The sequence below is a fragment of the Hemicordylus capensis genome, chromosome 12 (genome assembly GCF_027244095.1).
Source record: "Hemicordylus capensis ecotype Gifberg chromosome 12, rHemCap1.1.pri, whole genome shotgun sequence".
NCBI classification, from domain to species: Eukaryota; Metazoa; Chordata; class Lepidosauria; order Squamata; family Cordylidae; genus Hemicordylus; species Hemicordylus capensis.
In genome coordinates, this window is record NC_069668.1 from 19,088,033 (window position 1) to 19,112,436 (window position 24,404).

General features: G+C 47.5%; 1 protein-coding gene across 1 annotated transcript; it reads right to left on the minus strand.

The window, feature by feature from the left end:
* Window positions 1-1,833: 1,833 nt before the first annotated feature.
* On the minus strand, window positions 1,834-18,797 carry WSB1 (WD repeat and SOCS box containing 1). Its single transcript, XM_053275026.1, has 9 exons — window positions 18,633-18,797; window positions 14,626-14,794; window positions 12,823-13,091; window positions 11,498-11,629; window positions 10,226-10,326; window positions 7,168-7,340; window positions 6,074-6,187; window positions 3,869-3,976; window positions 1,834-2,966 (listed from the first exon to the last, which is right to left on the minus strand). The coding sequence occupies exons 1-9, from the start codon at window positions 18,670-18,672 to the stop codon at window positions 2,807-2,809; spliced, it is 1,266 nt and encodes a 421-aa protein (XP_053131001.1). The 5' UTR covers window positions 18,673-18,797; the 3' UTR covers window positions 1,834-2,806.
* Between the last annotated feature and the right edge of the window lie 5,607 nt (window positions 18,798-24,404).

Sequence of the window (24,404 nt, forward strand, 5' to 3'; positions counted from 1 at the left end):
GTCAGCCAGGAATCAACACAGACTCGAAGGCAATCTTGGGCAATCAAAACATTCACTGGGGCAGTTGAAGTGCAGCGTGACCCTTCTGTAACGACTCAAGCTTCCCCAATCTGGAAGAGGAGAGCTGGTCTTGTGGTAGCAAGCATGACTTGTCCCCATAGCTAAGCAGGATTCACCCTGGTTGCATCTGAATGGGAGACTTGATGTGTGAGCACTGCAAGAGATTCCCCTCAGGGGATGAAGCCACTCTGGGAAGAGCAGAAGGTTTCAAGTTCCCTCCCTGGCTTCTACAAGATAGGACAAGATTTTTTTATTTTTATTTATTTATTTTTATAGGACAAGATTTTTTTAATTGAACCAACAAACTACCAAAGCACACAGTACGTTGCCCTATCTCCAAGCCGCTGCCAGTCTGTGAAGACAATACTGAGCTAGATAGACCAAGGGTCTGACTCAGTATATGGCAGCTTCCTATGTCCCTAGTCTGATGCAAAATGTCAGCATCTCCATGCAATGAGCACATGTTGTCCATTCAGTGTGTGTTCCTCATTCACAGAATTCCATTGTTATGAACCACCAAAACGGACGACATTCGACATTCAGGGTTGCTGAAGGACCGAGGGCCGCGTCTCTGCTTACAGGGCTGCATTCTCGGAAGAAGTTTCACCTACTAAAAGTCACCCTCCTTCACAATCATGCAGATATTCTGCCGGAGGCCCACAACCTTGCAAATGCAGTCGCTCAACCTGCAAGCCAACCACCAACTACTTCTTTATTTTCAAGAGCAGCACACATTACCTGGACTTTAAAGATCTCTCCAGTCTCAGGACTACTTCTCACTGGGCCAGATGCTCGTCTTACCTGAAGGAGTGCATCCAACTCACGTGGCCCTGTATGCTCAAACTGGACTCTGAAGTCTGAAGTGTGGGTATAAGAGGCCAATCTTTTTCTGACACACCAAGTTCTACAACGACTAACCTTTCAGCAAGGAACAAGAATTTGGGCCTGCAAGTACGAGAACCAGGGAAAGGAGGAAGGGCTTTCGCGATACAAGGAAAGGTATCAACACCATTCTGGACACATGGGGGGCGTAGGTTGAATAGGAGGCGTCTGCCACCACCGATGATAGGTCTGTCTTGCATTTTGCTCTGAAGCAGGGGTTCAAAGATTTGCACCCCCCTGATGATGTTGGGACTCCCATAATCGGCCGTTGGGGCTGAGGATGATATGAATTGGGAGTCCAACAACACCTGGGGACCCATATTTGGGAAGAACCCCTGGCTTTAGAGCAACGTTCAAGGGGAAAACACAACTTCTTGCACAGCCAGCAGCGCAAGGAATCCCTGCAGGACCTCTTACTACGATCAAGCTCCTGAACCAGGGTTTGCAGAAGAATCCAAGCCATTTGTTTCCCGTCAGCTCACTTTTCTTTGGATCCAACCAACCATCTGGCCACGGGGCCCAAGGTTTGCAAGCTTCAAAAGTAAAGCTATTTTCAAGCATCGAAACAGTACTGAAAATTGGGTTTAAAATACTACTACTATCAACGGACCTTTCTAAAGTGGTTTACATAGAACAAATAATTAAATAAATAAGACGGTTCCCTGTCCCCTCAAAAGGCTCACATTCTAAAAAGAAACCATAGGTAGACACCAGCAACAGCCACTCAAGGGATGCTCTGCTGGGGCTGGACAAGGCCAGTTGCCCTCCCCCTGCTAACACTAAGAGCATCACCACTCCAAAAAGTGCCTCTGTGCTCAGCTAACAGGGCTCAAAATACTGTACTTAGTTTTCATCAACCCAGTTTGCGTATGAAGAAGCTTTCCCACCAGGTGTTTTTGTACAATTCTTTAATACAAAAAAGTTTCAACAAAAATATATATAGTTAGGCATTTTATGCAATGCATACATTCTTTGTATCTGCAGATACAGATAAACAAAAGGCAAAAGCAAACATAAAACAAAACAAAACATTGCTCGTCTTTGGTAGTTCACCAGGACCACCCCTTTGAAAAGACAAAGGGTAACAGAACAGTGAAGGAACTGAGCCTGTGAAAAGTTCACCTATTACGAGAGAAGTTGTCAGGCAGGAATACAGTAGATGGATTTCAGAGGCTGCAGAGCCCAGATGATCCAGAATTTCAACTTTTCCACCTTGTTGCAAAATTAAGGCCACCCTGAAGGGGATACATCTGCTCGCTGACAAGAGTAGGCATCTCAAGCCCTGCCCCCCGGCTCACCCCATATTCCCCTTCCCGATGAACTGTGGGGCTTGAGGAGGGGAAACTCACTACTTCTGTTCCACAAGACGAAACGGCTTGGTTGGGGGCTGGTTCTCAGAGCCCTATCCAACATGCACAGGACAAAAGCCCTTAAGATTTGTCAATTTTTGCTCACCTCTCTGCGTGCCCCCAAATCAGGAGCTTTCTCCACTTTACAGCACCAATATACTCTGTAGCTCTAGAGACACAATATAGATACGACACGATACACATCAGGAAAGCAATCAGAAGAGATACATGGACGGCACATAGCTTATGTCTAATTATATACAAGTTTTCACAGATTTTTTAAAAAACTGTCTGACAACCTCAGAAACATTGCAATTGTTCTTTTCGGTAAATATTGCCTGTAAAAACACCACAGGGTCAAAACTCAGGACTTTGATTTTCCCCTTAAAAAAATAATAATAATCAAGTGGATTTCAAGTTTTAAGCTCAACGGTGATAAAGCTGTTGATGGTTTATTTCATTCGGTTTGTCAGCAGCACACACTTCCACCACCTCCACCACCACCGTGCGCCTTTCTAGGTCCGGTAGGAAAGAAACGCCACCATCGTGGAAGGAATCGGCAGGCTCGCCACTTGGCTGGTGGGCATCACCCTCCGGATTGCCAGGCGGCAGAGATGCTGGAGGCTGGGGACGTGTTTCGGGGTGGCCCAGAAGCACACACTTCCATCCTGCGTTCTGCACTCCAAGCAAAAGGACACAAAAGCCAGTGAGGTCGCTCAAGTGGCAAGCAGAATGGAAAGCTGGTGGTTTGCCTTTCCCCGCCCAAGGTACAAAACCAGACGCCTGCTAACTTTTAGGACCTTAGGAGAGGCCAGCTGGATGCGGCCCAAGGCCGTCTAGTCCAGCAATCTGTTTCCCAGGATGGAAGCTGACCCCGTGCCTCGAGGGAAGCCCGCAGGCAGGAGACGAAGGCAGACCTCCCTTTCTGACAGCCGATTCCCTGCATCCTAGTCACTGAGACTAGTAGCCATGGATAGACCTGTCCTCCAGGAATTTGTCTAAGCCCCTTTTAAAGCCATCCAAGCTGGTGGCCATCGCCACGTTCCCTGGCAGAGAATTCCACAGACGAATTACGCGCTGTGTGGAAAAGGACTTCCTCTTGTTGGGTCCTAAATTTCCGGGCCTTCAGTTTCATGGGATGATGGACTCCTGGTTCTAGTGCTGGGAGAGGAAGAGAAATATTTCTCCGTCCACTCTCTCCACACCAAGCTTAATTTTTATAAACCTCTGTCAAGCTTTCCCCTTAGTTGTCACAGAGGATGGTCAGCAAGGACCAGTATCAGGGTCATGCATCAAATACTGAGTTGGTTCAGACACCAAAGCAGTGTTTCTGCTAACTGTGGTCGAGAGTCCAAGCCATGGTTGCTGGATGGCCCTGGTTCCGACACCACGGCAAGCCCAAGTCTGGCTAAGCATCTGATCCATCTCACCGACTATGGCTTCAGTGATTATTTATAGCACTAAAGCTACAACTCCCATCATCCCCAGCCACCATGGCCAACCCAAAGTTGAGAACCTCGGCCATCAAGGAAGACAAGGATACTCGTGATCGGAATATCCAGACAGAGCCAGCTTACCCGGCAGCTAGAACGCTGCCATCCGTAGAAAAGGCACAGCAGAGGCCGTTGTGCAAAGGGGCCACTTGCACAGGGTGGTCTTCATCAATTCTCCAGAACCTCACCATCCTGGAGGAACAGCAACAGAAAAGGTAATTAAAACCCTGATTGTCAGACCCATCCGCTCAGTGCTCCTCAGGGTAAGGACCAGGGGCCAGCTAATTGCGTGGCTGGTAACAGTCCCCCCGACCAACCCCAAGTACAGCTCCCTGGCTATGTTTACTGGTCCCACGGGGTAGTGGGGGACACAACACATGCCAACCTTGCGTATCCATGGGGCGGAGGTGGTCGGAAATGGCCGGAGAGGTCATTTCCGGCCGCCATTTTCTTCGACAGTCACAAAATGGCTCCGGTCTTTGTGAAAAAGTAGAAACGGGGGGAACCCAGCCATTTGGGGGCACAGCCAGACTCATGGGGAGCAGCAGAGCACAAGAAGAAGCCCCTCCCCAGCGAAAACCAGCCAATTTTCACCCGACCAGGAACCTAACCCCCGCGATCTCATAGCCCCCAATGACTCGATCTTCGTGGTTTCCTTATCGACGGTGGCAGCTTCCTATGTTGCTTAAGATCTTTGTCAAGTGTGTGAGGCAACTGGTTCAAGAGCCACCTTTAAGTCCATGGCCAGGAGAGGAACTGGAAGCAGATCCACTTCCCAGCCACGAGCCCCAAGATGCAGAAGTTCCCAGGTGCAATCTTTGGTAGCATTTCCAGGGGCAGCTCGGAAACCCCCTTGCCTTATGCCTTGGGGAGCCGCTGCCTGCTAGTGTAGGCAATCCTGTGCTAGATGGACGAGCCGTCTGACTCAGGTGGCGGTGGCTTCCCGTGTCCCTCCCAGATTCCAAATTGCAACTGTTTTTAACAAGTGCTTTGGGGATTGCATGGGCTGATGGCATGATTGCAACACAGCTTTCCGAGATGTGAATCATGTCTTTGGCATACCAACGCTATCTGTGCACAGCTATGACACCGCTCTTCCAGCAGTAAATAAAAGCCACCCCAAGGAAAAACCAAACAGGGCAGGAATGCTTCTAGGAGGAAGCGGTTTGCATAAGCGAGCCCCTCCCCGTCTTGTGACAGGCCGTCTTTCACTTCCCCTCAACTCTGGCAAACTCCCCAAGCTGAAGGCCATGAGTTCAAGGGCGGGCTGGCATGCCTCTCCCGCTGCAAAGCCATCACTGCCCATGAGCCTGCCATTTCAACCTCCCAACCAAGGTTAGAGGGAGGTTGAGAAAGTCTACGCAGTTGATTTCGCTATGACTTTTGCTCCCGTTCCTGGCTGCAGGCCTTTCGGTCGCCAGCCAGGATCGAAAACTCGGCACTGCAGAGGTCACGACTGCAAGAATAGGTCAACTGGGCCAAGGGGCACCTTTTCACACGTGTGTGTGTGTGTGTGTGTGTGTGTGTGTGTGTATCTCTTCTGTTTAGCAGAGCAAGAGCAACTAGCCTTGTTCAGCCAAGCCAGGCCTCCTTCCCAGCAGCTGTGGTTGGGGTCTCCTTCATGGCTCCCTCCCCCTGCTCCCACCAGAGATCTACTCTAACCGAACTACCTTCTTCTGTCTTTATTATAGTCACAATCATGCCCTCTCTTCTCCTGCCGCTATCGCTCCCCTGCAACTGGGATTCAGAGGCACCTTGCCACTGAGGCTGGAGGTGGCCTATAGCCATCCGACTAGTAGTCACTTATAGACATGTCCTCCCAAAACTGCCCAAGCCCCTCTGAAAGTCACTGGCCGTCACCACATCCTGTGGCAGAGAGTTCAACAGATTCATTATGTGCTGTGTAAAAAAGTACTTCTTTTCATCAGTCCCAGATTTCTTGGCTATCAATTCCATGGGATGACCCCTGGATCTAGGGTTGGGAGAGAGGAAGAAAAATCTGCCCACTTCCGTTGAACATACGGCCTGAGCAGCCTTCCTTTCCTGCTATCTCTTTGGAGGCCTCTCTCTCCTGCTCCCTCCCCTCTGCTTAACTGCTCTTACAATGTGGATGTTACTGTTGTCCACTGCCTTGAATGCTTTTTCGCAGGAAGGCGCTACACACATTTCTTTACAAGCCACCAGCTATGCAAAACATGTGAACGACAAAGACACCCCGTGGGGCAAAGCAAGTCCATTTCCCCGGCTGGCGAGAACCAGAAGAATCCAGCCAGCCTCTGCCTCACTTACTTGTCATCAGCAAGGGACGCAATATGCAGCCCATCGTGACTGAAAGATACGGATCTGACCCACCGGTCATTGGCTCCCCCAGCAAAGATAGGGGTAGGAGGGGGGAACAGATGCCTGGGGAGAAAACACAACTTCAGCTCCGAGAACAGGCACCAACATTTGCTTTTCATGTAATCATTAACTACCGTCAGGAACAGGAGAAGGTGCGTGCAATTAACACATGTTCCTACCAGCACTGGCTCACAGCTCAGAACCAGGCAGTTCTTCTAAACTTTTAAATGACTGAAACATTGTTCTAAATTGTTTTAAATGGTTGCCCTGGTTTTCCAGGGTTTTTTTTAGCTGTTTGAATTGTTTAATTGGTTTTATTCTGTTTTTGATTTTAACTGTTAACTTGTTTTAGTTGTTTTTATCTTGTTGTAAACTGCCCTGAGCTATTTTGCAAGGGCGGTATATAAATTGAATGAATGAATGAATAAATAAACAAACAAACAAACGCTGCTGGTGAGGGCTCTATTCTACACGGTGTGACCAAAACACCTGCTTTGCACACACGAGGTCTCGGGTCTCCAGGGAGGGTGGAGAAAGGCCTCCTGCCTGAAAACCCTGGAGAGCTGCTGCCAGTCAAGGCCGACAATACTGAACCAGTTCGACCAAGGTTCAGACTCAGTAGGAAGCAGCTTCCTATGACAGGGCTTGGGAATAAATTAAGGGGTGGGACCATTCCTTAGCAGTAGAGCATCTGCTTTGCATAGAGAAGCTTCCAGGTTCAGGGTTGGCCGAACACCCTGAATTGTAACCCTGGAGAGCTGCTGCTGGTCAGTGGCGCAACCCACCTTCCTTCCAGGGGACAAGGTCCAGGATGCTTCCATCCCTCCCTTTAACGCTGGCACTCCACTGATGCCTACCCCACGCACCCCAATTCAGGGCTGCAGAAATCCACTCGTCTACTAGTCCATGACGAGTGAAAAATGATGCCTGACGAGTGAAAAAAAAAGTCCTTACGAGCAATGTACCAACGTAGCTTGATGAATAAAAGCGTTTGCCTGGCTGATAAACAGAGCCGACGTTTCCTCACCCCGTGACCCACTTACCCAAACTCCCTCAGAATGGCTCCAGTATACGGATCCCAAACATAAACCCGAGTGTCGTGAGATGCCGTAGCCAGTAAGGCTCCGTCAGGAGAAAACTCACAGGCTACCACATCGTTATGGTGGCCTTCCAGTTTCCGGATGAGGGAGTACTTGTCCATATCCCAAAGCAAGACCTGCAATCACAAGGGGCTAATGTTATAGCGACGCTCAGGCACACCGGGAAGCACAGAAACGCATTCCTTTCCCCTCCCCACCAAACTAGGGTTTTTTTGGTTGCTAGTTTTACTTAGGATTATAATTAAAGCCAAGCATTAAGATAAATTACAATTAATTACGCTCAGTGTCATACTCAAGTTTAAATTAAAATAAAGCACACATGCAAATGCTAACTTGTTAAGTGCTATTTATAAAGTAAGCCAAATAAAGGTATATATTTTTTTTTACAAAGATAAAGTCAACGGAATTTTAACAGTGGGGTTTACTGAAACCCATGTAACGACTTAGCCAAATTAATTAAATATATATACATACTGAAGCAGGGTTAAGTACTACTTCCCCATTTCTCTCTCCAATTATCTACCCAAATTTTAAGAAAGATACAGACAGAAAAAATGTAAGGTTAACAGCATGTTACTCCCGTGGAATCCCCTGTGAGTTTAAGATCACTTGTTTACAATAGGCTTGGAACTCCATCGCCAGCCTAGGAAGAGAAACAGACACTGGAAGCAAAAGGAATTGGTCACACAACCACATGACATGTGTTAGGCAAAAAAACACCCCAGCAATTTAAACCCTGTTACTAAAGGCTTACACATTTAAGCTTCATTTTAAAAACAAAAAGAAAGCATACATTACAAGTATTGCTATGTGCCAGATTTTAAAGTGAAGGTCTCCGCCAACCAGCAGCGACCCATACCAGCACGGCTTGGCACGATGCACATGCCGCTGGACTTTTAATAGTCCTGGATTCGGTTTCAGCTTGTACAAGATCAAGGCTTCGCTATATATTGCAGTATAATATTAGCCACAGGCTAGCCAAGGAATCTAGCAAAGGTTCATGAATATTTAAGAACCAGCTTATACGCAAGTATATATATATTAGTGTTTTTAAAGGCACCGAAGCCTAACTGTTGCTTTTAATATTACAAGCCACCACAAGCCTTCAAAATTAAAATTCAGAGCTCTGTAGCTGCTGCGTGCCACACAACGGAGGATTCACGCCAGAAATAAGCCTCAGGGCCTCCCTTACTCCATGGCAATGAGTCTTGGTTAACGTCAGTTACTGCCAGTTAGGGACGAGTGGCTCCACTCACGGAGCGACTCCCGAATCCCACACCCATGGAAAATTTAAGCTCCAAGGAGTCGGGGGACGGCACTCGTGTGAACATTGTTTAAAACGGAAAAGAAAAGAAAAGAAAATAGCAGAAAGTGGCGATCGACCAGCACCTGTGTACGTACAGTACACCCTGCAGCCGAATGCAAGGGTTACTTCGTCCTAGGGTAAAGTTCGTCCCCAGCCTGGTAGCCAGAGATGCCACGCTTTCTGCCCAGCTAACACCTTTGTGCGCTTGTCTCAGTGGTGCCAGCTTACCCTCAATCACACCAATAGCTGCCACCACCTGTGACAGGGAAAGCAAGAAGCTTATGGAAAACACACAGCCTAAAAGGTCAATGCATACATCCACATCTGTTCTAGTTGAAAGGATTTTACTGATATTCTCTCTCTCTCTCTCATCTAAGCTCTTGCTCTCTTTAAAAATACAGTAATAAATGAAACCACACATTCTCCCAGCTGCCTTTCAGCTGTGCTAACTTCCAGAAAGGCCCCTCCCTAGCCCCGAGGATGGACAACTTGTTCAGCACCGAGGGCAGCCTTGGGGAAAGGTGCAGGAACCCATAGCCACAAGAATGTATTGGAGCTGGGGTGAGTGGTCATTCAGCAACTGCTCGAATGCCAAAGGTTGCTGACCCCTGCACGATACTCGGTGTAAACCACTTTGAGAGTTATTGTGATTAGAAAGCAGTAAATAAATATTTGTAATAAGATGCCCGTTTTGAAATGGCCATCTTGCAATGTAAAAGTACGAGCCAGTCTTTGGGGGGAAATGTTACCGATCTGGAAACCGCGTGAGGCCACACTTTTCTTCCATGCATTTCTGCCATTTCATTTTCAGACTTCTTGAAAAAATGGCAGCTAGAAACTTGCTCTTTCAAATCTGAATTTAGGATCAAGGGTTGCATAGTAAGCTTGTGCCATCAAGTGGATGTCGACTCTTGGCGACCACAGATTCAAATCCAGACAAATATGCCTCAGAGGACAAGTTGTCCATTCTCGTATTGGACTTAACTGGAGCTTACTATACAGAAGATAGGCCATTTATCCTTCCGTTTACTCAGAAGTCAGTCCCGATTCCAGTGGGGACATACTCCCCAGTAAACGTGCATAGGACTATAGCCTGCATACCCCCCCACCCCACTGATCTACACTTTACATTAAGTAGTATACCACTAACGTAATTTATTCTTTATCATGAATATTCCCTCACTGTACTGCTTTCAGCTGGGTGGCAGGGCCCTGAAATACAGTTCTCTATGAAGCTAAGGAGGATTATCTTGACCTCTCTAAAACACTCGGCATGAGAGCCGTTTATAACTGACTGATCACAAGTGACATTTTCAAGTTCAATAAAACTCCCAGCCCAGTCTTTAAGCAACAAATCTTTGAAGTCAGCACGAAACGAGGGTATCAAGACGTCAGTGACTACCGTATCGGACAAACCCCTCTGAGACTAGGCACTGTGGAACAGACGGAGAAATGTACAGGGCAAAGCGCCCTTCCAGTTCTCAGAGACTAGAAGCCGTGCAGGGTCAGCTCAGTCACTGAGAATGGGACCCCCCCCACCCCGCCGGCTGCCACACTCGTCATGCAATCCCTCATATCACCCCCCTCCAAAAAGCATGACACCGAGCACCAAGCGGGCTATGATTTCAAAGATCCCCAACGATTTTGCTCACAGGCCAAATACAAGCAGAGAAAGCATGAAACTTGGATACCTACTGTTTTACTCGCCCCCACGGAACAGAGGACCGCAGAGTCCGGAGAAAAAGCACAGCTATAGACCCAGTTTGGGTGCCCTCTTAACACTTTCACCATATTTCCTAGGAGGAGGAGAAGAAGTGGGGGAGAAATCAAATTAATGTCTGGAGCTAGGAAGAGGTCCAGGGGCAGGGGGTGAATAGCTTATTAGGGTTTTGTCCTTTTTATCCCATTTTTATGGACTAAAAGTAGACATTCAGGTAACAACCCAAAGCAAGACAGAGTGGCAGCACTTATAAGAACAGCCCTGCTGGGTTAGGCCCAAGGAGGCCTCTCTAGTCCAGCATCCTGTTTCCCACAGTGGCCCACCGGATGCCCCTGGGAAGCCCACAGGCAAGAGTTGAGGGCAGGCCTTCTCACCTGTTGCTCTCCCCTTGCCACCGGCATTTAGTGGCATCTTGCCTCTGAGGCTGGAGGTGGCCTATAGCCACCAGACTAGTCGCCATGGATAGTCCTGTCCTCCAAGCATTTGTCTAAGCCCCTTTTAAAGGCCATCCAAGCTAGTAGCCATCACAACATCCCGTGGCAGAGAATTCCATAGGTTAATTATGTGCTGTGTGACAAAGTACTTCCTTTTGTCAGTCCTGAATGTCCTGACCTTCAGTTTCATGGGATGACCTCTGGTTCAAGTGTTGTGAGAGATAAAATATTTGTATTGCATACAATATATAGGTCCCCCAATATGTCTCATAATGTGTCATAACAGGGCTGGATTATCCATTATTTCCTCACAAGAAGGTGAGTGAATGTTTAATGTACATTTACTTAAGTCAGAGCTAATATCATTAAACTCAATTCAGTTATCCAATACTCTACAATTAAAGCAAATTACCAAGTTTGATTTAGCAGTTTTCTTTCCTCTTTTTGGTCTTCTTTGGGGGGGGGGTTGTTTGGGTTTTTTTTTGAGTCATCTGAGATTTCTTTGGGCCTAAAACTTTGTTGTAGGCCCTTGGCCTACTGTGCCCAAGGGATAAGTCCAGCCCTGTAAGCAGAATTTGGCCCCCTGCCTCACGTTCACTGAGGTCGTGGACTCACATCTGCACTAACAGATACTATGGGTAGGAAAGCAGCAATCTGGGGCACGTTGAACCTTCTATTTGTAACGCAAGTAGCAAAAAAGCCAACGGGAATCCCAAAAGGTCAACATGCCCATCTTTACTTCCCACTCCTCGAGAAGAACTGCCTTACTGAGGTCTCCCTGCTGCCCCATGCAAAAGATTCCCGGTAACATACCATCATCCTTGAGGTCCCACACTCTTAGTGTTTTGTCTCTTGAGGCAGACACCAGCACCAGGCTCCCGTCAGGGGCAAAAGTTAAGTCTCTGACAACTTCGGTGTGGTCCATTAGATTAAGGAGGAGCTTCCCTGTGGGGAAGGAGGCATAAAATCAAACCTCACAGAAGCCCAGCATGGGACCTGGAGTGGAAGGAAAAGACACTTTGGCCAGTTCCACAGCAAGACAACGTCTGGGGCAACTCTTGAGCTCAGTAGTGGCTCATCCTAAGGAGCTGGGCGGGGGGAGGGGGCAAAGGAGGGAGCTCAGGTTGCTTCTCTCTCCAGCCGCGAAGCTCTACCTGATGAATGGCCAGCCTGCAGGCAGCATGGCTTTCAGGACGGGCAGGAGAGAGAAGAGTGGACTTCGGCACTCGGCCCGCCCCCACGGCTCCTTAGGACAAGCGGCTACAGCTGAAGCTTACATGTGATACTTGTGAGTGATTCCCCCCGCTGCAACACTGTTTTGAAGCATTTAATCCTCATAATAAATGTAACACACCGCAAAATGCAACTCCCTTAATTCCAGCCCAGCCACAGCCCCACCCAAAATGCCACGTAACAGTATCTAGTCATGAACCACCGAGTGTCATTTTCTGCTTGTACCCAAGCTGCCTGTCTTTTGCCGAACATGTTTACAATCCTCTCTCTCTCTGAACCTTGGCCCTCAACCCTGTTTCCTTTAAGTCAACACACTCCCTTTATCTATCGGATAAACTTTCAGGCCAGGTGCCAGGAAAGAGCCGCTCCTGATACAGTGCAAAGATGTATTTTGAAACTTAAGCAAAGTCTGGCAGCTTGCTGGTTATTTATACTCCTCCCCCACGGCAAGACTGCTGCAGTTTTCATTCCAATGAGCCTGGCATCAATTTGCACCCAAGACACCACTAACTACAGCTTTAAAGTTCCAGGAATCAGAGAAAGTTGCTTAAAACATTGCCAGGTTTTATGCCAGGCATAAGAGTAGTGCCTGTGGCAAGAATAGCCCTCTTTTGGACATTAGTTCCTTCACGATTCTGAGGAACATAGGAAGCTGCCTCCGACTGAGTCAGACCCTTGGTCCATCTAGCTCTCCCATTCAAGTGCAAACCAGGGCAGACCCTGCTTAGCAAAGGGTTGCTGCCACAAGACCAGCTCTCTGAGGACAGCGGTCACCAACTTTGGGCCCCGGAGGTCGTGAGGATGACAACTCCCATCACCCCTCAGTGACGGGAGCCACAGCCCAACATCTGGGCACCCAAGGCTCAGAACTCCTGCCTTCAGGATGAACCAGCAGTCCCTTTTACCTGTATACACGTCCCAGATTTTGATCCGCCCATTGGACAAGCCAGTGGCCAGGAGGAGCTGGTCCTGGCCAAACGTGAAGCGGTGCCATTCGATATTGACACAACGGCTCTGCTTCTCAGGCACCGAAGAGCCAAACGCAAGGCTCCAGACGATGTCGCCACAGTCGATGACATGTTCACGCAGCTTGCTTTTCTGGTCGTCACTGCTGTTCTGCCTGGAAAGTCTGGAATGGCTGATGTTGGCGAAATTCTTGACGCCATGCAACGAACTGGAACGGAAGCAAGGGAGCCACGTCAGGTTGAAGGCGTCTCCACACAAGCCAACGTCCGAAGGGAGACCAATGTCTCAAATGTCCGCTCCAACACACAGGCTGGAACACCAGCCCACCCTGTGTCCAGGAGCAGAACCATTCAAACTCAGTTTTCGTTCCGGTCCAAGCCCATCTGGTTTAACCCTCTGGTTCAGACACTAGCTTAAAGAACCATTCGGGAACTAGTTTAGATGCATTTTATGCAAAATACCAAACCCTCTTGCTTGCAATGTAACAATATATACCACATTTACAGCTTTAAAACAAAACAAAACTTGAGAACTGTAGCAAAATACATACAAGATAAAACTCAACTGCACACATCAATCAGTAATCAGAGAGCCTGATGACTGAAAAGGGTTTCGAACCAGTCACTGCTGCTTGCATTTAGCAGTTCAGTTCAAGCTTGAGACGCCCCTGCTTTATTTATTTTATTGTTTTATGAAATAGGTTTTCCTGAATCCTTTTGGAGAAGCCTGAAAACTTCTTAAGCTGCCAGAAGAGAAAGTCTAGTTTTTACTTTAATGATACAGATTAAGGGTTTAGATTCAATTAGTATAGAAAGGGACCTCAGGGTGGATCATATTACTCACAACAACACTCTTAATAGTATCTAGAATGCCACATGTATTTTATGCTTCTTAGAAGGTGATCATTTGCTCTTGTTTATATTCTGAAGTATCTTTTGCCAGAAATTGACCGTTTGTATGCCTCAAGTCTTCGAATAATGTTTGTAAGCTTTACTGGGTGTGGTAATCAAATTTGGGATTTGATCGTATGAAAGAACCTACAGAGACAGTAAAAGAAACCACTGTTCTGCGGATGTAGGAGTCCATTTCTGAATGCTCCCATAAGCATATTCCTGCAAGTTAGAGTCTCAGGCAGAAAGATTCTGGTACAGTTGCCCCCGCCGACATGCTAGCTTTCTACTTGCCCTGAAACATGTCATGCTTTCCCAAGCAGCTCCCTGCAAGGTACCAAGTGCTGGTTTAAAGCCCTGAATGGCTTAGGTCTGGGTTTCCCGAGAGAGCACCTTTCTCGACAAGATCCCCACCGCTCATTAAGATCATCAAGAGAGATCCATCTTTGGGTGCCACCAGTTCATCTGATGGTGACCTTCTCAGTTGTCACTCCTGGGTTATGGAATGCACTCTCCGAGGATATAAGATATCTTCCTTGGAGGCCTTCAGAAGAGCCTTAAAGAGCCATCTTTTTAGCCTAGTGTTTAACATCTCGTTTTAATTCTAATGCGTTTTAATCTGGTGCAGATGTTTTCTGATTTTAATGGTTTTATTATGTGTTCATGATTTTAAGGTAAACTGTCCTGAGCCACTTTAGGAAGGGCGGTATATAAAATGACTACATAAATAAATCAAGGTTCCTCCTTCTCACCACTTCAACCTGGGGGAACGGTCCAGATCTTCCAAACCCTAACCTCCATCATCAAGACTCCACTAGGCTTCAAGGAGGAGCAGACGGCAGGCATACTCACAAGTTATTAAGGCACTGAGACCAGGGAACCAGTCGGACTATGCGGTGGCCTTGTGACCAAGCAAAATAGGAGCCATCTGGAGCAAAGACAACTGTCCAGTTTTCACGCCCACACTTCTTGTCGAAGGGAGAAGCCGGAGCTAAGAGTTCCCCTATCGTCCGGGATCTTCCTAAAAAGAGAGCAGGCCACTGGTCAGCATGAATAAGAAATTCCAACACTTTGGATATGTTACAGAGCAAAGTCCTTGCTGGGTTCCAAACTCCACGTGTATTTATTTCTCTCTCCAAGAAAAGCCAGTCTCCCAAAAGCTCTAGGTTTTGAAGCACCTACAGTTAGCCAATGACACACACAGAGCGAGATGTGCTCAGAACCCCAACCCTTCACCCACACCAGCTCCTAAACAGTGCTATTCTATTACAGAAATGAGGACGTGCTTCTGAATATTGCTCAATATTCGATTCTCTATTCAACAAAAAGAGCGACAGACCCAGAAAGGCCTCCTCAGCTCCACCCTACGCACACCCGCTTTCGCCTAACAGGGATAAAATGTCCTCTGCTTCTGCATTTTCAGCCCAATCCCATGCATTTTACTCAGGAGTAAGCCCTGCTATACTTAATGGGGCTTCTTCTCCTAGTCAGTCATGCGGGTTTGCTGGAAATCTTCCCAACTTTCTCAACTGACCAGACTCCAATTTAGCACGCCTGGATCATGAAAACTTCTGCTTTTCATTTATTCCTGTTTAACAGCCCTGCTGTATGGAACACACATATGCTTATTAAGGATAAAAATCTCTCTCTCTCTCACACACACACACACACACCCACACACCCCACCACAACAGAAATTGCCCACTGACTGGCACTGTGCCAGTTATGTGACTAATTGATTCTATGCAATAATCCATTTCCACAAGTGAAATGCAAAAAAAACCCAAACACCCATCACACATCACCATCCAAGTGCACATTTGACAGGTTTTGCATGCAACAAAGCAAAACAAGAATTTCCCCTTGAAGACACACCCTCTATGAACGATGTATTCTGATAACCACTGCCAGATTGCCTCTATTTCAACCCCAATACCAGACACAGAGAACACACAGAATATTTATGGAGCAGATCTGGCCAATGCAAGGTCCCTGCTTTCTCGGGCATGGCAGCTTGTTCCCAAGCACAAGGGACTGCCTCCCTCAGGTACAGGAAAAGCCTTGGCACCGCCTACAAGGTCTGCATCCATATGGAAAAGGGGGCGGGATGCCTGCAGGCCATGTGCCTACATGAGAAGCTCGTCATGCACAATGGCAGCCAGCCGCACAAAGCTGACTCCAGACCCTAGCAATCGACCCTTATATGGCAATCGTGTGGGGCTTTTTAAAAAAGCTTACAACAGTCCCCTAGAGAAGCAGCAAAATCTTAAAAAATCCCTTCTGGGTTCCTTATCCTAGGCAGTGAAAAAATGCCAAGCCCAAAAGTGGAGTGGGGTGCCTGCGAGGAAGAGGAAGATGACACGTTTCCCTTCCATACGCATATCCAGAGACATTACAGAGGCATTAACCGGAGGCATTTAGTGGTACATCACTACCATATTTACCTGAGCACAAGCTGACTCTGAATTTAAGACTCCCCCGCCCACCTTTTTAAAAAGGTTAAATACAAGATATACTGGATTTACCTGAAAGGAAGATCACTCTGAATTTAAGACAACCCCCTGATTTCTAACATCAAGAAACTTGGGAAAACGCCTAGTTTTGGATTCAGGTAAACACAGTAATAGCAACACCATGACCACATGCAGAGTGACTGCAGGCAGCAACTTGGGAGCTAGCCTGCTGAACAAAGGAGCCACCTTTTTCTGGCTGGATCCCTTTAGAGCTGGGCTTCTCAAAGCTGGGCCCCCAGATGGTGGACTATAACTCCCATCATCGCCAGCAACACCTGGAGGCTCCAATTTGGGAACCCTTGGTTTAGATAGCAAGCTCTTGCAGACAGGCACCTACAGAGGAATTTGGTTTCTTGGGGGATCCCCCTTTTGAAAAGTGCTTCCGTGCTAAGCCCAAGGAGGAAGGAAAAGCCACTTAAAGCCATTTGCTGCAAGGATTTCTAAGAGCTTCTCTTAAAATATGCTTGCATCCATGCCATGCTGCAAATCCACACTCCTAGGCTTTCAAATCACTTCAGGCGCACAGTTCTCGGACAAGGAGACTTTACAAGGAGGAGAACATTTCACCCATGGGGCCAATAAGTTTTTTGTGGGGGGTTTTTAGACACACAATACAGGAAGCTAAGGCAATTGCGCGCTATGAAACCAGAAATTATGTGCAAATGAAGACATTACACTCATGGTCTCCATGTTTTCGCACAACTTCGAGCAGCAATTTTTTTTACTGCTCTGCTTTTCTACAAAAAGAATGGTTCAATTTCTAAAAACACATTTCTTCATAAAAATAAGTAACAGTTGTTGGATGTGATACAGGTCAAACAGTGCAGTTCCAAAGCTATAATCAAGGTCAAATAGTGCAGTTCCAAAGCTATAATTGACCATTTTTATGTTACTATCCCTAGAAAAAATGCTTACAAAAGCTCTTCGGACATGCTAAAATTAGTACATTAACAGTCTGCATGGTCTGCCTCATTTCCCCCTTAAAATGTAAACAATGCAAGTTGGCATATCAAAACATCTCCATATATTCCAACAAAAACAGCAGCAGTCAATTTGTTCAAATATTTAAACTGACTTAACTGTTTTACTGTGTCCACCCCACAAATCAGTATTTCTGTTCTTTCAGTGGGTGGTGCCTGAACTTATTTTTCTGTGCGTGTGTCTATTTATAGGGGAAAGAGAGCTGGTTTTGTGGCAGCAAACATGTATTAGGAACATAGGCAGCTGCCTTCTACCAAGTCAGACCCTTGGTCCACCCAGCTCAGTATTGTCTACACAGACTGGCAGCAGCTTCTCCAAGGCTGCAGGCAGGAGTCTCTCTCAGCCCATTCTTGGCAGTGAACCTGGAACCTTTGCTAAGCAGGGTCCACCATGGTTTGCATTTGAATGGGAGACTATATGTGTGAGACTAAGATATTCCCCTTGGGGGATGGGGCCATAGCTCAGTGGAAGAGCACCTGCCTGCTTGCATGCAGAAGGTCTTAAGTTCCCTTCTGGGCAGTATCTCCAAGATAGGGATGAGAGAGATTTCTATCTGCAGCCTTGGAGAAGCCGCTGCCAGTCAGTGTAGACAATATTGAGCTAGATGGACCAATGGTCTGACTCGGTATATGGCAGCTTCCTATGTTCCTATATTTGTGTATGAGAGATATACAATATGTACACTATACACACACACACACACACACACAGAAAGTTATGCACAATGGCATTACTATTATTAATAGTGCCATGATTATGCATAGCAATCTTCACTGTTTGTGTGTGTGTGTGTGTGTGTGTGTGTGTGTACACACACAGATAGCAAATTTGTGTACATGCACTGTACTTTACCTGAACCCAAGACTAAGGTCTTTCCATGTTTGACATTAGAAGTCAGGAGATCGTCTTGAATTCAGAGTCATCTTCTAGTCAGATAAATGCAGTGCATGGGTGTTCTTATTTTTATTTATTTATTGAACCTTTATATCCCACCCATCCTCCAAGGAGCACAGCGCCACGTACATGGTTATTTTGTAGAAAGATAGCTAAGTAGATAGGGCAGCAGTGTCCCCTCTTACAGGGATTCCCAGAGGCTGTGGACTACAACTCCCAGCATCCCCAGTTGCAGGCTGGGGATGCTGGGAGTTGTAGTCCACAGCCTCTGGGAATCCCTGGGGAAGGGAACACCGCATGCCAGCCACAAGAACAGCAGCACTCTCTCCCTCATGCCGACTTCTCCTTCTCCTTCTCCCCACAGACCCCTCTCCGGTTGCATTTTGCGCCCTTGGCCTCCGCCCCTCGCAGGACCCCCATGAGGGGGGGCTCCTTACTCGCTCTCCCCCCCCCCCCAGGAGGGTCTCTCACCGATGAGCTTCTCGTTAACACTCGGGGGAAAGCTGGCCATCGACGGAGCCGCCCCTCAGACCAGCCCTGGGCACCGCGCGGAGAAGGAGAAGAAGAACCAGGAGGAACTACGCAGCGCTCTTCGACAGGACGCACCCCCGCGCTGGCCGCTCACAAGCACTGGCACAAAATGGCCGCCGGCGGAGGTATATAAGCGAGGGGCGGGGCCTGAAGAGGGCGACGCCCAGGCTGCGCCCCCTAGCAGGGCGGGGCGCAGCGGCGAGCGCGGCTCTCCGTTGGGACCGAGAGCTAGGAAAGGGGCTAGAGCACCCGCTGGCTGGGGTGAACGCGGGGCCTGTCGAAGGTCTGGTTGGCGAAAAGAGGCAGGAGAGAGCGCTCGTCACCAGACCGCGCACGCGCAGTCGCTCCGGTCTGGTGGTGGCAAGCAGGACTGGTCCCCTTAGCTAAGCAGGGTCTGCCCGGGTTGCGTCTGAATGGGAGACTTGAGGTGTTTGCCCTGGAAGAGGTTCCCTTTATGGGGCTGCTCTGGGAATAGTTTTAACCTTGTTTTAAGTTTTAAATGGTTGCCATGTTTTAACCTTTTTACTTCTTGTTTTTACTTGTTTTGTTTGTTGTAAACCGTCCAGAGACTTGCATTTGGGGCTGTATACAAATACGGTAAATCAATAGACAAATAAATTAACAACAGTACTATAAACCCATTAAAATGAATGGGAGGAGAGCTGGTCTTGTGGTGGCAAGTGTGAATGGTCCCTTTTGCTAAGCAGGGTCAAGCCCGGTTTGCATTTGAATGGGAGAGCAAATTCGTGAGCAGGGTCAGGTATTCCCCTTATAGGGGATGGGGCTGTAGCTCATTGGAAGAGCACCTGCCTGCTTGCGTGCATGCAGTTAAGGTCCCAAGTTCCCTCCCTGGCAGCATCTCCTGCGGCCTTGGAGAAGCCGCTGCCAGTCTGTGTAGACAGTCCTGAGCTAGACGGACCAAGGGTCTGACTACAAGGCAGCTTCCTAGGTTCCTAAGAATGTGATTGATGCCTAGGACTAAGTTGAAAAGTGTTAAACATCATCAACATCATCATCATAGAAACCTAGGAAACTGCCATATACTGAGTCAGACCATTGGTCTATCTAGCTCAGGATTGTCTTCACAGACTGGCAGCGGCTTCTCCAAGGTTGCAGGCAGGAATCTATCTGGGAGATGCTGCCAGGGAGGGAACTTGGAACCTTCTGCTCTTCCCAGAGCGGCTCCTTTCCTTAAGGGGAATCTCTTCCAGTGCTCACACTTCCAGTCTCCCATTCAGATGCAACCAGGGCAGACCCTGCTTAGCTATGGGGACAAGTCATGCTGGCTACCACCAGACCAGCTCTCCTCCTCCTCCTCATCAAACACCATTGAAATGAACCACAGGGATGGCAAGAATACGCTGAAAAGCAGTCTGATTAATGATGGTGGTGGTGATGAAATCTCTTTTGCTGGTGGAGACGCCAGACTGCCGCCTCCAGCAGATGCCAGGTCAGCTTTCTCTCCCCGTCTCCATTTTCTCTTCCTCTGTTCTTCTCAGCTTTCTGCTGTTGGCCACGATTTCATTCCAAGAAGGGCAGCCATTAGAGATACCTCCTCCTCCTCCTCCTCCTCCTCCGTGTCCTCAGATAACACTTTCTGCCATGCCAAGAGGGAGCCCAGCCGCACCCTCTCTCTCTCTCTCTCTCTCTCTTGGAATCAGCCGGACGGGGAAACAAGGAGCCATCCTGGCCCAGAAGGCCTCTTGGAGATGTCTCCTGCCTTGAGTTATTGCTGAGAAACCATGTTCCAAATCCGCCCTCTCCTTCCTCGAGGCAGCTGCAAACTAACAGATGCTGCTTTCTTTTCTGCCCCAAGGAAGAAAAGGAACTCTGGAGGAGAGGAAAAGTTTCGAACAAAGTTTGGCAGTAGTAGAAGAACATGGATGTCCAAAGTTGCAACCTGGCTTCAGCCATGTTTATTCAGCTTCCGTCTCTGTTTATTTGCTCTCCGGATAGAGCGTTTTCAGACAGCAGCAATAGGAATGATCATATAAAAGACGGCGTAAAAATCCAAGATTTCGTACGCTTTCTACAAACTGTAATGGAGACTGAAGAGCAGGTGGCCACCGGGAGACCTATTGAAAACTCCCTACAGTGCATACAATATTGTGGCAACAGCGCCCAAGGAAAACCAATCATCTCCAAGAGCATTATTACAAAATTTAAAAATGTGTAATTTCTATTTTAAAAATTCCTAAAATGTCAGCTGCTGGGTGGTTGACCCTATACAGCAGAGGTTCTCAAACGTGGGTCTCCAGATACTGCTGGACTACAACTCCCATCATCCCCAGCCTCAGTGGCGAAAAGCTGATGGGAGTTGTACAAATACAAATACAACGGATATTTATAGACCACTTTTCAACAAACGTTCCCAAAGTGGTTTACGTAGAAATAAATAAATAAATAAAATGGCTCCCTGTCCTCAAAGGGCTCACAATATAAAAAAATAAACATAAGAGAGACACCAGCAACAGCCACTGGAGGGATGCTGTGCTGGGGACGGATAGGGCCAGTTGCTCCCCCCACTGCTAAATAAAGGGAATCACCACTTTTTAAAAGGTGCCTCTTTGCTCAGTTAGCAGGGGAGGTTAGTCAAGCAAGTTTGGGGATGCAAGTTTGAGAACCCCCTGCTATACATATAACTCTCTTAGGATTAATTAAATAATAATAATAAACCATTTAAAAATACATCTGTTCTTATTTTTACATTGTCCATTTCAAAAGCCATGTAAATATAGGTAAAAGTTCACTCTCGACTTCCCAGTTTCCTCTGTATTGAATGTAGTGAGTGGGAAGCAAAGTAAAACTTTGCCTTGGGCGCCCTAAACCTCAGGCGCCCAGCTCTGCTCTTCATCCACTTTGGCCGAAATCCTTGGAAGCCTTCGAACGTGAGACGTGTCTTAAGTCACCCTTCGCTCGACTGTGTGTCGCCTCCCATGTGATGCTCCCTTGGGGTCATTCTGTGGCTGTCCGATGGGTCACTGGGCGATTCACTCTGCAAGGACAGAGAGGCAATCATCAAGGCTGCTGAGAATGCATCCTTTGTTCAGCCTTAATTCAGATTCAAGAATCGCAGGGAAAACAGGCTGTTTGTTTTCTGCCACTGCCCCTACTTACGAAATCCCAACAAAGAGGGTCCCGTGACAGCTTTCCTCCTCTCAGACAGGCGGAAAGTCAACCACACCCGGGACTGCAATGCTAGGAATGTCTGTTGGGAAGAGAACTCCAGCTACAAACTGTGCTCACAGGTGTCATTAGCAAGGGTGAGAGAGTCATGTGAAGATAGACTCATGATTCATGATTCCGAGGGCCAAACTGAGGGAGTGGATCCGACCCGGATCCAAAAGCCAGTTCAGACACTGACTTCTCTCTCCATCCAAACAAACATGTAACTCAGCTAAGTCTTATAATTTTTAAGTAAAACGTCTTATAGTTATCGCTGTGGTTCTGCGTGCTTTCAGGACGCAACCCAGCTGACACCCTGGATATACTATCTGTGTGTGCATGTACAATTATTCACACGATGCTCAGTGCATGTGTAGCAGTACATTCCTGGTCTAGACCCAACTGGAGACAGCTACAGTCATTCACACAGAAATATCTATGCACGTATAAAGAAATATCTGTGCACGTGCAATGCCTGAACGGGGTACGAGACAGAAAGAAAGTCTCAGAACACAAGACCAGGCCAAGATTGTCTTTTTTACCTGACACGTTCCTTTATTCTCCGAATAGTCACTTTCCCCTTCCGCCTTCCTCTGCTCAATAGCTGATTGTGAATGGGAGGCATTACTCAGAGTTCAAGCACCGGATCACATTTTCCAGAGTCGACACCATCGGTGTCTCCGGAAGTTTGGATGTTGCCTCCATCAGCTTCCAAGGTGCTACAGTAAGTTGGATTTTTTGTGCATCCCCTCTGGAAAACATGGCACAATGAGGTGATCTGTGAGTATATTCTTTCTCCCTGCGTCTTTCCTTGCTACTAAACTTGCTTGGGAGAGAAATTGTTTTAATATGTAGGGATCTCAGAGGGGATACAATTATAGAGTGGGAAGGGACCTTTTGTGGTCCTATTATACATCACACAAGGTCAGCCCTGCACAAGATAAGGCCTGGGTGCTGGGTCTGACCCGTGGAGACCTTTTCTCTGGCCCGCAAGTAGCCAGCAACAGGAGGAACCATGAAGAACTTGGCATTTTTGTGCGGCTTGCACAGTCAGGGGTTATTTCCTGGTTTCTATCCTTGGTTAAAATTGTGGGTCCCTCGAGGCAGTGGGGGGGGGGGGGAGAGAGAGACCCCAAGGTAACTAGTAATTGCTTTAATTAATACTATACATAGACTAATTAAATCTATGGGAGGAGAGCTGGTCTTGTGACAGCAAGCATGAATTGTCCCCTTTGCTAAGTAGGGTCTGCATTTGAATGGGAGACTCTGTGTGTGAGCACTGGAAGATCTTCCCCTTATGGGGTGGGACCACTTGGGAAAGAGCACCTGCAAGCTTGCAGGCAGAAGGTTTCCAAGTGGGTTATTATTCCTTTTCACAACTTTCAGACTCCAGGTGCCTGGGCTGCTCAGGTGGCACAAATGGTGAGTCCTCCCCACGTCTCCTATTCCTGACTTGTCCCCGTATTTTTGCACATATAAGCATTTTTGTGGTTATCCCATGTTTTTGAAACAGAAGGTAGTGCAGGAACATAAAGAGGTGCAGACTTTCTGGCAAGGCGTTTTAATTATGCATTGGAGCTTAGCCCAATTTATGTCCGGGGTTTTAAAAAATCCACTTTCCGCATCAATTTTTGGGGCTAGATGGACCAATGGTATATGGCAGCTTCCTATGGGGAAATGACTTGCCTAGCAAGCAAGAGGTTGCTGGTTCAAATACCTGCTGATTTCCCAGACGATGGGCAACACCTATATTGGGCAGCAGCGATATAGGAAGATGCTGAAAGGCATCATCTCATACTGCATGGGAGGAGGCAATGGTCAACCCCTCCTGTATTCTACCAAAGAGAACCACAGGGTTCTGTGGGAGCCAGGAGTCGACACTGACTCAATGGCACACTTTTTACTTTATGTTCCTAAGGTTGAGCACTTTATCGTTTCATGTGGCGCTGGTGCCACCTAGTGGCGCTTCTCAGGCACTGCAGTAGCTAATGCAGTGATTTGATTACCAGTGTGGCTTTCCCACCTGACTTCTGATTCCTACACCCATTGCAGTTTCCGGACTATGTACAAAGGCAGCCCTGTGTAGAGTGCATTGCAGTAGTCAAGCCTGGAGGTTACCAACACATGTAGCACTGTTTTAAGCTCATTTATCTCGAGAAAGGGATGTAGCTGGCCTTTTGGTCAGAACTGATTAAAAGCACTCCGGGCCACTGTCTCAGCTGAGACATTTAGCAGCCAGATCAGAGACTCTGGGGGATTGGGGCCATGGTGTCAGGGAGGGGATTAACCTTCCCTTACTATAGTCCCAGTCTAAGGGCAGGATGTGTGTTGAATCCCACCTTGTATTTACTAATCATCTCGTAGGTCCCAAATAAAGTAATGTTCAGTTGGAACGCTACAGAAAACGTTTTGGTGCATTAGGTACACATTGGACCCTTATCGAAATCTCTTGTCTCTGTGCTGCAATGGCCGTGATCTCCGGTTCTTTTCTCTTTGTAGCAAAATGCTGCTTCTCCTTCGGGGCCATGCATCCTGCCACAAACTTAT

Excerpts from the sequence above, each read along its gene's own strand:
- WSB1 (XM_053275026.1), bottom strand. The coding sequence starts at position 18,672 with ATGGCCAGCTTTCCCCCGAGTGTTAACGAGAAGCTCATCG. Across the intron at positions 14,795-18,632 it reads TGTTAACGAGAAGCTCATCG|GAAGATCCCGGACGATAGGG; the intron begins GTGAGAGACCCT and ends CTCTCTTTTTAG. Across the intron at positions 7,341-10,225 it reads CCGTGGGGGCGAGTAAAACA|GTCTTGCTTTGGGATATGGA; the intron begins GTAGGTATCCAA and ends TTGTGATTGCAG.